This window comes from Tribolium madens, unplaced genomic scaffold, assembly GCF_015345945.1.
Source record: "Tribolium madens isolate multiple individuals breed KSU strain unplaced genomic scaffold, Tmad_KSU_1.1 Scaffold_97;HRSCAF=244;Tcas5.2_LG3a, whole genome shotgun sequence".
NCBI lineage: Eukaryota > Metazoa > Arthropoda > Insecta > Coleoptera > Tenebrionidae > Tribolium > Tribolium madens.
In genome coordinates this window covers 13,314,566-13,326,519 of record NW_025401069.1, presented here as the reverse complement: position 1 = coordinate 13,326,519, position 11,954 = coordinate 13,314,566, and the positions used below count along the sequence as shown (strand labels likewise).

The window sequence follows — 11,954 nt, the reverse complement described above, 5'->3', positions numbered from 1 at the left end:
TGCGTTTCCTGTGGCGGTAATTTTTAAACAATCAATCATAAAACTAAACAAAAGTGTTAGTAATTTCAGCGCTGCCAACATATTGTGACCATAAACAAAAATAAAAAAAACTCGTTGTGTTATTTTTGAACAGTATTAACCAGTTATGGGGTAATTACAATGTGATAAACGATTCACCGGCTGTTTTACAGTGTTTTTATATAGTTTATGCAAGATTTTAACGAAAGTGTATAAAAAAGTGAGGTTATGTAAGTAAGATTGTGTTGAGGGTTTTTATCCAAAAACCTGGATTAGAGTTTTTTACGAAAAATGGTAATAAACCGTGGCGATATGAAACGCAAACGCCGCGACGAGTGCTCATCCCCCTTACTCGACGAAAGCCCCAAAAGGTTAGTTGTCTCAAACCCCCAAACCAAACTTAACGCTTTATATTTAAGGACTAAAGTGCACGCCCAACGTAAATTCGCCCAAGGTTCCAACGTGAACAGCCCCGTAATCACCCCAGTCAAAGAAATCGAGAAACAAGAAGTTGACGTTCTCCCCGAACCCGTCGAGCTTCTCCCCATCAAAAGACCCAACACTGAAGACTTTTTAACGTTTTTGTGCTTCCGTGGGACCCCAATTCTCCCCCCAAGCTTGAATTTCTTCAACACAGCATCGATAGTGGACACCAATGGTCAAGTCCATGAAATCAAGAGTGAATCCCCGAAAAACGGCCCCATTGACACCTCTGCGATCGCAAAAGCGGGCACGGGGTCCTCTGAACGGCCGTTTATCGCTTTTGGGGTCCGCAAACGCGCAGACCCCATCGTAATCAGCCGACAAATGGACAAAAAACGGCGTCATGCTCTAGCATTGCAAGCTTTGAGGAGGAAATACCAGGAGCAAAGAATGGCGAAAATTCGTGCAGTTACCATAAGTAAATTGTCGGAAAAAGTCGCGAGTAAAACTCTGGTTAGGTCGAATTCAGTGTCGAAAACCGAAACGGTTAAGAAAAACGCCACGATTCAGAAAAGTAAAGTTAGCGTTGAGACGAAACAAGTGAAAGTTGCAACGCGTTCGGTTAAAACCGCCTTGCGGCCGCAGATTAAACAAAAAATGTGTTTGCGTAGTTTCAGAGGGAGGTTTGTGCAAAAAGAATTGCAGTTTAGAAACGTGAAGAAAAGGCCGATGCCACCGGTTAAAAAACCGATTAAAAAGAGTGAAGAATCGAGTGAATATTCGTCCGATGATGATAAACCGCTTTCGAAAACGTCGCAAAATGCGAAAGTGGTTCCGAAAGTGGCGAAAAAGTCGGCCCCGGGACCCAAAAAACCAATAGAAATCAAGTATGTTTTTGTTTTTTTTTTTTAATAAAATAACTTTCATTTTTTGTTAGTTTCAGAATAACGCGCTCGAATAAGTTTTTGAATAACAAAATGGTTTCAAGACGACAACAGATTAAACAACGAATGTTGTTATCAACACCGAAAACAACAGTCAAGCCTAGAACTTTAAGATCGCAAACTGCTCAAAAATCGAAGATCGAGACAGCCAAAAAAGTTTTAATCAAAAGCAAAGAAAAGAAAGTAAAGGAACTTGAAACGAAAAAAGAAATGAAAAAGTCTGATCGTTTGAAAAAAGAATTGGAAAAACCACCAATTGTCAAAAAAGATGTTGATAGTGGGAAAAAAGCTAAAATCATTCCAAAACCAACGCCAAAAAAAGAGGAAATCTCAAAAGACATAAAGAAGAAACCTGTAATGAAGAAAACTGCTCAAAAACCGCCTGAAAATCCAACACGCAAAGACTCGACTAAAAAAACAGATGAAGAGAAAAAAATCGACAAAACACCCGAATCAAAAGAAAATCTTGAATCGAGAACATCTCAGAGACCGACTCGAAAAACCAAAGAAGCTGCTGCCATCTACATGGAAATTCTTAGTCACAAATTGGTGAATGAGAGTCGACTCGACGACGATAATGTCTCAATTGATAGTTTCCCAGAATTGCCAAATGTGAAAAAAACCGAACAGAGAGAAAACGAATTGAAAGCGAAAGCAAAATCAACAAAAACATCTGAAAGTGAAAGTGATACGAAAAAAACCCCAAAGAAGGAGGTGGAGGTTGAAAGTAAGGTTTTGAGGTCTGGAAGTGAGAAGAAGAAAGAAGTGAAGAAAGAAGTAAAAAGTGAAGAACCGGTTTGTGATCGCAAAACACGATCAGCGGTTGCCTCACCCTTGGAACTTAAAGTTCACATAAATGCGATTGAGGTCGCTTCAGAGAAGAAGAAAGAGAAGAAATGTAAAGATGATGAAATTTCAGTTTCAGATATTTCAGACAGCAATTTTAAAATGAAAGATAAAAATGGAAAAGCGGATGAAGGGACTAAAAGACAAACTAGAAACTCGTCCCAAAACATCAGACATTTGGATACTGATGATTCCGATGAGTCATTTTGGGCCGATATAAGAATACCGAGGAAAAAACAAATAACCAGAAGTAAAGTCTCAAAAAATTGTGACAGTGAGAACGATAAAAACTCTCTAAAAAAATCATTAAGAACGAATTCGAGGAGTTACAGAGAGTGTAGTTCGAGTGAATCTGACCAATCCACCACTTCGGATGTGAAACCTACAATAATTAATAAAAATAAAAAATTTACAAAAACAAGAAGTCAACAAAAAGAGGAACAAAGTTTCAGCGATTCGGACGAAGAACCACTTTCAAAGTTAACACAAAATAAAACTAGTGATAGTAAAGATGTTGTAGTTAAGGAAGAATCTAAAACTAGTAAAGTTTGTAAAGAAAATGAAGAAAAAGAAGCAAAACCGAAACGCGAATGCGCTAAACGCCCCCAAAACTATCTCCCAATGTTTTCATCATCAGACGAAGAAGAAAACTACTTTCAAGGTTTCAAACCAAAACTTGAAAAACCTAAAATTACTAAACTTCCATCACCTGGCTGTTCACACAAAACCACTGTTGACCTTAAAGACATTAGTCGACGTTTCGGTAAAGAAAAAGTCAACATGTCGACCGAACAGATCGAAAAGTGGCTTAAAGATTCTGCCATGGCTGGAAATAGTGTCAAAAACGAAAATGACGCCATGTTGAAATTCGGCGAAAAAATACCAACTGAAACTTCACACAGTGTTGCCAATTCCATCGATACAGAGAAACTCAAATCGTTGCTTATTACCAACATTGAAAAGAAAAAAGTGTCACTGAAAAGCCCACCGAGCGAAATTAAAGTCAAACCGATAATCACAGATCGGAAATTAATCTTCCGAAATAAGGATAAAGTCGGGATTGTGGGGGTTTCCCCGAACGTTAATGCCTTTTCCGTCAGTAACGAAAGTAGTGTTTATGCTTTCGGTGAGGAGGAAGACATGATGAAAACACCCTTCAGAAGGCCGACACGAAGGCCTTCAAGTACCGCCACTTCAAGATCAGAAGACGAGTCTTCAAAATTTGAAGAATTTTCCAAAAGTGGTGGTCAATTCCGGAAGCCCTCACTGGTCAAACAAGATTCCGAAGATAATTTACCACTTGGTAGCACCGAAGATAGCCCTTTCTATATCCCGCAAAGAGTCTCGAAACCAAAAAAATCAATGGTACCACCAAAACCTCCCCTCAAACAAACCCCCAAATCGTGCAATTCCGACGTTTCGGAAGAATTTAAATACAAAGTTCCAAGTTCTCCAAGTGCTAGTTCTTCATCTAGTGCTAAATTATACAAACGACAAGGAACTAAACCAAAACTCCGGGCCAGTGAAATGATTCCGGTTAAGCTCCCGGATTTTCCAATAAATAGTGCACAGTTAGTGGAAGCACCCACTTTTCATCCTAGTGAAAAGGAGTTTCAAGATCCTTTAGAATATATCGAGAAGATTCGACCCAAAGCCGAACAATTTGGTATTTGTCGAATAGTACCACCTAGTACTTTTAAACCAGAATGTAAAGTCACTGATGATATGAGATTTACTGCATATAATCAATATGTTCATAAAATGTTACATCGATGGGGGCCGAATTTCAAAGAGTTGATGGCGATTAAAAAGTACCTCTCGACGCAAAATATCAATTTGACTCATCCACCATGGGTTAGTGATCACTTTTTGTAATTGAAAACTTAAATCTCTATTTTGCATCAGAAAGATACCAAAACCGATGTTTTAATGAGTCATTTCAACACCATTTTGGGTGCTGAAATAGACTAGTACAGTTTACTTTCTAGAGGTTGGTAATTGTGATTTTCAGTAGCGTTTTGAGCGATTGCTCTTATTTTAATTTGCAGTATTCATTGTTAATTCAGCACTTCATTTTCGAATTTTGTGACATTTATTACCAACCACCATCTTATTAGGACAAAAGTTCCTAAATTTTGATTGTGCGCAAAGTAGAAAAAATATTTTTTAATATACTATTTGCAGATTGGCGGTATGGAAATCGACTTGCCACGTCTTTACCAAACCGTGCAATCCCTTGGCGGTCTCAAAGAAGTCATTGAGAAAAAAAAATGGCCCAAAGTTTCCGATCTTATGAAAATACCAAAGTCGGCACAAGACAGAGTTACAAAACTAGACGATATTTATTGTAAATATCTCTTACCCTATGACACTTTATCACCTGCTGAAAGAGAAAAACTGTTTGATGAAGTCGAAACTGAATGGGCAAAACGCGAGTCAAAATCACTTTTAAAAGCCCAACAAAACATCGACGATAACAACACCGAAATCGAATCGGAATCTGACGATGAAGCTGAAGAATGTATCGTCAAAGGTCGAAGTATGGCCTTGAATGCGTTTTACCGAATTGCAAGAAATACAATGAGTATGTGGTTTAGGACTTGCGAACCGCCGGCTGAAGAGGTAGTTTAAAATACTCGGCTTTGCCTCGTACATTACTTATTTTAGGTTGAGCAAGAGTTTTGGAAACATGTGACTGTGAAACAAAATCATATTTGTGTCCATTCGGGGTCTATCGATTCCGGGAATTGGGGTTATGGGTTTGCTGTTTCGAAAAATAGCCCCTTTGCGAGACACGCATGGAATCTTAAAGTACTAACAAATAATAGTGGATCAGTATTAAGGTCTATGGGTCCAGTCATGGGTACGTTTTTTTATTTTTTTTCACTAGTTAAATGAATTTTTTAGGAGTCACAGTACCAACCTTACATGTTGGAATGGTGTTTAGTTCGTGTTGTTGGTACCGTGACCCTCATAGCCTACCATGGATCGAGTATTTGCACACTGGGGGTAACAAAATCTGGTATGGTATCCCCGATTCGACTAGTGGGGCTTTTCACACCGCTTTGAAAACTCTAGTACCGAATTATTGCCGCAATAAGAGTCTCTGGTTACCATCGGATACAGTAATGGTACCACCGAATCTCCTAGTCGAAAATGGAGTCTCATTATCACGAATTGTGCAAGAACCAGGACAATTTATTATAGTCTTTCCTAAAGCATTCACATCGAGTTTGAGTACCGGTTATGTGGTATCTGAAAGTGTCTATTTTGCGCCTTCCTATTGGCTGAAAACCGGTAGACTTGTCTTTAACGAAATGCGAAACAGTTGCGAACCTTCAATGTTTTCATTTGATCGGCTTTTGTTAAGTATAGTCAATGATGCGAGGACAAATGTGGAAGTTTTGAAACAGATTATACCATCTGTTCAGGAACTTTGTGATAAGGAGAAATCAGCAAGAGAAAGGGTTAAAAATTTAGGAGTTTCAGCTACGGAAAAACTGCCCCTACCTGATGCACCCAAAAAGAAAAAGAAGCTTCATAACGAAGATGGAGAATATGAGTGTGAAATATGTCGAATGAATCTTTTTGTTTCAATGGTAAAAAAGTGACTTGACTTGACCGAGTTTGATTTTTTGAGTTGTAGGTAATTGAATCACAGGAGGACTTGGTTTATTGTCTAGATCACGCAGCCGAACAAATTGAACAAAAGAAAATACAAAACAAAAATTGTACGTTGAATTTTACGTACGATGATGAGGAATTGGATGGATTAGTGGATAAAATCAAGACGGCGATTTCTAACAAACTGCAAAAGAAAGTACCTAACAAATTTACAGGGTTGCCAACGTTACTCAAATAATTTCGCAAATATTTTATTGTAGATTGATGTATTATTTTTTGTGTGGATTTTACTTTACATAAATAATTTTTAAACATATGTAACTTAATGGTAACTGTGAAGTGAATAAGGTTACGAGATCGCGCCAACTATAACCATCACATTTCCACACATAATAGGCTTAAATTACACAATATCACAAAACATATATACAAAAGTATTAAATTAAAAAATGCTTAAGTACTAGCCCGTCAAAAGGCGTGACTACCTGTCCCGATTGCGTAAAATGTCAAACAATACTTGTGTGTCATTTTTCTCGTCATTATCACTCGACACGTGTCCGTCTTCATTGACTATCAAATGCTCACCTAACTCGCGTCGCTCGTCGTGCATTTCATACACACGTGCCATTTTTGCGGTGTGTCTCAATTTGTGGAACACGTGACACGTGATACCCGAGAGACAGATGAGTAAACCGACAACGTTGATGAGCGAAAGTTGGTCTCCGGTCCATTCAACGGCTAAAACTAGGATAAAGACTTCTTTAACAATCCCAGCGATGGAGAGAGTGAGACTTGAGGTGTAACCCACCACTAGGACTTCACAAACTTCCATGAAAAACGCAATAAAGGCCCCTACAAGGATTTTGAAAATCAGTGTGATTATTATGGAGGTGTCTGTGGTGCGTATGATTTGACAGTTTTTGATGATTGTGGGGCCCTCCATCCATATGGCCAATGGGAGGACTGAGATGATCATCCATGGTTGCATATGGTAGATCATGTCAATGGGGTTTCTCATCCCGATTTTGGACTTTTGGAGGAGGAGTTGGACACAAGTCCATCTCACACCACTCGACATTGAAGCCAATAATAATAAGAGAAATCCCAAAGTGTCAAATTGGGTTGCTTTGTATGTAAAAAGGATTAATCCTGTTGTGATCATTCCGACGATAAATGCCAAACTCCAGGACTTTTTCTCAAGCTTAAATAACATCGAAAATCCCAGAATAAACACAACTGTTGTAGATTTCGTCATTGTGTACCTAAAAAATTCACGTAATTAGTCTCTAACTGTGGTTTATTTATATCCTCTTGTGTTAATGTGCATCAAGTAGGTTGAAGGCATTTAATTTGACAAAAAATTTGCATGGTTGCCACCTTAAAATCCGTTTCAACGACTACTTGATGCACATTAACAGGAAAATATGCTCACAATGACACTTTGATGAGTTCCAAGCCCCAGTTAGAGAACCCAATATCAAGGCCACTGAAAACCCCCATGGGGGCCACTGCGACCAAGTACTCCCTCCACTCTAACATAACCCTTTGTTTTCCTTGTTTCCGTTCCAACACAGCCCTGATTATGACTGCTAGTAAGAATTTCACAATCATGTGAACCAAAACCGTGACTAACGGAAAATGGAATGTCTGAAACTAAAACTGAATCAATTTCTTCACAATCGTGACACAATACCTGGAAAAGCCATCGCTGATAGAACGTCAAACATATGGAAGGAATGTAATAAGTTCCAATCAGAATACTTGTAAATAAACTCGACCAGAAGCAAGCACTATTGAAAAATCCACGTTTTTTCTCTTCGAAATCACTCGGGGGCTCATCGTCGCTGTCCACAGCTTCGTATTTAAATTTTTGTCGGCCCAACATCTTGTTTACATGTTGACAGTGTTTTTATCATCGGTGATAAAAAGTGTGATAAAGCCACATTTTACGTGGACGTGGTATAAATGCACTTTTTTGGTTTGTTTCACTTTTTTCCTGGTTTGTGACAAATTTTGACAGGATGAATGGGTGACGTTTGGTTGGAATGTCACTAATTGGGAGCAAAGTCCCTAAAATTTTAAATAAATTTTCCTGAAAACTTACTCTTAAATGGGCACTGAATTCAAGACTGTTACAAAAACAGTTAGAGTTTTAGTAAAAGTGTTTGTAAACAAATTAATACAAATGACCGAAAACCGTTAAAATGTAAATGATGTAATTTTCGCAATAAAACTGTTAAAATACTTGAAATAAACTGTTAAACAATCATTTCGTTTTCCTATTATTGAGGAAGGACATGACTAAAATGTTTGTTTCTTAATTGATTAATAATTATCACAAGTTTATTTGTTTGGAAAACCAAACCTCTTAATTTGTCAATAAAGTTTATCAACACACGCTATACATAACTTTTTTTTTCTTTTTTTCTCTACTATTTTCTACCTCCTCAAGTCTGATTTTTTTAGTTCCGTCTAAAAAGACCCATTTACTGTTTTTTCTTATTTTTCATTTAATTATTTGTAGTTTTTTTTTACTTCATTTTATCTTCTACCGCCAATTTTCCCTTAAAGTACATTTTCCTAATTTTTTTATTATTTACTTTCCCAAAGCTTATTTTTTCAATTTCTCTACGACTTTCTATCGCCTCAAATCTGATTTACTTATTTATTATTTTTTACAAGGATTTTTTCCTGACTCTTTTTTTCCTGTTTTAATCTAAGTTAGATATTTTTTTGTATTTTGTAAGCTTGGTAATTTACCCCAATTTCTCTACTATTTTCAATTTTTTATCAAATATTACTCATTTTTTACTGTTTTCTCTTACGTTTCATTTAATTATTTGTCATTTTTTACTTTATTTATCTTCTCCGGCGAGTTTTCCCTCAAAGTGCATTTTCCTAAATTTCTTTTATTTATTTTTTTATTATTTTATTATTTCCTCAAAGCTTATTTTTTCATTTGATTTTTTTAGTTCCGTTTAAAAAACTGTTTTTTATTTTTTACTAAAATTCATAGATATGTACATGAAAACTATGTAAAACTTTTTGTAATTATTGTATAAATAATCTTTAGTTTATTAATTTGGAATAAAAAGAAAAATGTTTGGGCATTTTTCATAATAAAACATAAATAATTTATATAAGGTGACTGTAAATGATTGTGTCTTTTCTCGTGTAGTTGACCAAATTCATATAGCAGTTGTGATTTCAAAAATAACAAATGCCTTAACACAAACGTCGTCAAGAATGCTTAGAAAGTGAATTATTTTTATGAACGTAAACAGTGTTGCCATTTCGTGACAGTCATTTACAGTCACTAGGTTATGGTCAGTGTTGCCAAATTTACACCAATTTTCAACAGAGATTACAAGATTTGTTAGGTAAAAATATATATATTTTATAACAATTAGTAATTTTTGACTCAGTATGGCAAAATCTCACAAAAATGGCAAAAAGAACATAATTTTCGGCCTAATTCTGTAGTTTTTCGGCTTGTTTTTAACAAAATTTTGCGTTTCCAGCTGAAAAACGTGCTAGAACGCTCGAAAAAAAATGTTTACTTAATTTGTAGATTTTTTGGTTTGTTTTATCGAAATCTCATGACAAACCTGAGATTTTAATATAAAAACCTACTTAAAAGCATTTTCGACCAAATTTTATAGTTTTTTCGGTCTAATTTTGTCTTAATGTTATTCAAAAATCAATTAAATCAAGTGAAACAAACAAAATACCATCAATATCTGCACTTTTTGGAATTTTTAGGTGTGTTTAAACAAAATTTTGCAAAATAAATGAACCTTTGATTAAGCGAAAAAATACTATTAATTAGATTTAATTTTGTGATTTTAAACAAAATTTTGCAAAAAATTGTGTTTCTAGCTAAAAAATTATTTTTGTAAAAAACAAACCGGACCAATAATTTTAGGTTGTTTTTTTTCAATTATGTATTAATTTTTTGTTCCAAAAAATCGATATTAGAATTTTTACAATAGTTTTCAAGTCACTAGACCAACATAAAAATCACCAAATTTGGTGAAATTTCAGCAGATCTGGCCACACTGGTCTTGAATAATAACGTCAATAGCTGTGTTATCTGTCAAATTTTTGGGCAATCGTTGCATCATTACTCTTTAAATAATTTGACATTTTATTAAACACTCGATTAAACAACAATTTAAGTTGTCACAGCACTCTTGATCACGTTTTTATTTTGAAAGATTGGCAGTAATACAGTGTCAATTTTTGCCACAATCATTTACAGACACCCGGTATATGAATAATTTTAATGGGCGACATACATACAAGATTTTTTCTTTATTTTAACAATAAAAAATTATGAAATTCCGTTGAATCACTTAATTACAATCTATTTTGACTGCCAAAGTAAAGAAAAAGCGGTCGATTTTTGATGGAAATTAAGGATTTTTCGTAAAAAAAAACCTGACTATATTTCTTATGGTATATTTACATTTATACGCCTTGTATCAAACAAAATTAACATTAATCTTCGCCATTCTTTAAAAAATTTAAACATTTATCAACAATAATTCGTACAAGTCCACAGTTCAATTAGCCCTATTGTGCCTATTCCTATGTTGCCCGCCCCTGGAGCCCCTCTGCCTCTTCTGACTATCCTGCGGGGGGCCTCTATTCGTCGCTGGCGCTGTCTTGATCGGCCCCGCTGTGTTGTTCATCAACGTCGTCGCGGTGGTAACCGGTGCTGGGGGCCCTATCCTCCCAGCCCCATTATTCGTCCCATTGTTCAACGGGAGGTTATTCGGGGGCCCACACACTGGGGGCGCCTGCGGGAACGCCTGATTGGGCTCACTCATATTCAATTGTTCGTTGAAAACCATGCAAAATTCTCCGATTTTCTGCAAATCGCCCCCTTTCGAGGTGTAGAGAGTGAGACAATTGCGCCAGATGGAGAGGTAGCCCTTGGTGAGTCTCACAATGTCTCCGGGGACTAAAAGTTGTCCCGCTTCGTCCCACACACTCGCGTTTATACACGCCGTTTGATCGGCCACTTTGAAAGTTCGAACTTCGCGGTTTTCTTTCGTCACTGTTGGGTGGCCCACCTCCAACACGATAAACACTACGGCTATGTTTTTCAAGCCTGGACGCATGTCCTTGATTTGGACGTAGTTGCTGTCCATTTTCGGGGATTTTGGGGATTAGTGAGGGGGGAAATTGGATGGCATTTTAAGGAATGAAGAGATAAGGCGCATTTGATGGTACTTGTTCGAGTGGCCGATGTCAAATGACGGGGTTTTTGGAGCGGTATGGATGGCAGCGCTGGGAAGTGGCCGGCAAAGAAGGAATCTGCCGCGTTTTTGCTAGTTTTTTTATTCCACTAACTTTGAAATTTGTTTTTAAAACTTCAGTAAGTTTGGAGTTTTCATTTTGAGCGCAGTTCGACAAATTTGTGCAAGTTTATGTCAATCCAAAAAATGTCAGTGTAAGCCACGCTTTATTGTCATTATGGTTGACGTTTGAAACTAAAATTTGAAAGTTGAATTTTATTTTTGGCATCGATTTTCCGAAACTATAATCCCAGCAATGTGTTTTTTAATAAATTAGTTTAATTTGTTGTCATTTTTTCCTTTCCTAGAATAAAAATCATAAAAACCAAAAGTGAGGTTGGTTGCGTAAAGCCCGTTTTACATTTTTCAGTCAGTCGAATGACAAATCGTCCATTTTAAATTCAATTAAACCTGAAATTGGATTAAGATAATGACATAGGTTGTAACAGCAGCCAGCAACTGAAAAAATCTTTGTAAAACCTGAAAAAGCTTTTTTGTCTTCCGAGAAGCTTCAAATTTTGTTTTTTATTTTAAATAGATATTTTTCTCTTAATCTCAATAATTTTAACTTATTCTTTTATTTAATTACCTAGACTAAAATTAACGATAATCCAAATTCCAACATTTTTAAAAATTTCTTACGCATTTTTTAGTGAAATCGTTTTGTGGGATCAATAAATTGATTTTTTTATTTAAAATTTAGCACAATTTTTTCAATTTATCTGAAATCGTCCGTAAAGCGAACGAAATAATCCATCGGTGAAGTACTGTGTCTAAAAAACGCAACCTGCATTAG

At 36.2% G+C, this 11,954-nt stretch overlaps 3 protein-coding genes across 3 annotated transcripts; 1 reads left to right on the top strand and 2 right to left on the bottom strand.

The window, feature by feature from the left end:
* Positions 1 to 26: 26 nt before the first annotated feature.
* LOC123014322 (protein Jumonji-like) lies at positions 27 to 6,171 on the top strand. Its single transcript, XM_044413383.1, has 7 exons — positions 27 to 389; positions 438 to 1,328; positions 1,379 to 4,085; positions 4,416 to 4,853; positions 4,899 to 5,094; positions 5,139 to 5,830; positions 5,878 to 6,171. The coding sequence occupies exons 1-7, from the start codon at positions 310 to 312 to the stop codon at positions 6,091 to 6,093; spliced, it is 5,220 nt and encodes a 1,739-aa protein (XP_044269318.1). The 5' UTR covers positions 27 to 309; the 3' UTR covers positions 6,094 to 6,171.
* LOC123014323 (solute carrier family 35 member C2) lies at positions 6,091 to 7,989 on the bottom strand. Its single transcript, XM_044413384.1, has 3 exons — positions 7,549 to 7,989; positions 7,288 to 7,502; positions 6,091 to 7,117 (listed from the first exon to the last, which is right to left on the bottom strand). The coding sequence occupies exons 1-3, from the start codon at positions 7,738 to 7,740 to the stop codon at positions 6,337 to 6,339; spliced, it is 1,188 nt and encodes a 395-aa protein (XP_044269319.1). The 5' UTR covers positions 7,741 to 7,989; the 3' UTR covers positions 6,091 to 6,336.
* Positions 7,990 to 10,300: 2,311 nt separating this feature from the next.
* Positions 10,301 to 11,142, bottom strand: LOC123014589 (SOSS complex subunit B homolog). The gene has a single exon (XM_044413782.1). The coding sequence runs from the start codon at positions 11,009 to 11,011 to the stop codon at positions 10,421 to 10,423; it is 591 nt and encodes a 196-aa protein (XP_044269717.1). The 5' UTR covers positions 11,012 to 11,142; the 3' UTR covers positions 10,301 to 10,420.
* Between the last annotated feature and the right edge of the window lie 812 nt (positions 11,143 to 11,954).

Bases quoted from the DNA above. Each gene is read 5' to 3' on its own strand.
- LOC123014322 (XM_044413383.1), top strand. From the start codon at position 310: ATGGTAATAAACCGTGGCGATATGAAACGCAAACGCCGCGACGAGTGC. The intron at 4,854-4,898 runs GTAGTTTAAAAT...TACTTATTTTAG, and splicing joins GCGAACCGCCGGCTGAAGAG to GTTGAGCAAGAGTTTTGGAA. The intron at 5,831-5,877 runs GTAAAAAAGTGA...TTTGAGTTGTAG, and splicing joins TGAATCTTTTTGTTTCAATG to GTAATTGAATCACAGGAGGA.
- LOC123014589 (XM_044413782.1), bottom strand. From the start codon at position 11,011: ATGGACAGCAACTACGTCCAAATCAAGGACATGCGTCCAGGCTTGAAA.
- LOC123014323 (XM_044413384.1), bottom strand. From the start codon at position 7,740: ATGTTGGGCCGACAAAAATTTAAATACGAAGCTGTGGACAGCGACGAT. The intron at 7,503-7,548 runs GTATTGTGTCAC...TTTTAGTTTCAG, and splicing joins ATCAGCGATGGCTTTTCCAG to ACATTCCATTTTCCGTTAGT. The intron at 7,118-7,287 runs GTGAGCATATTT...TGAATTTTTTAG, and splicing joins GAACTCATCAAAGTGTCATT to GTACACAATGACGAAATCTA.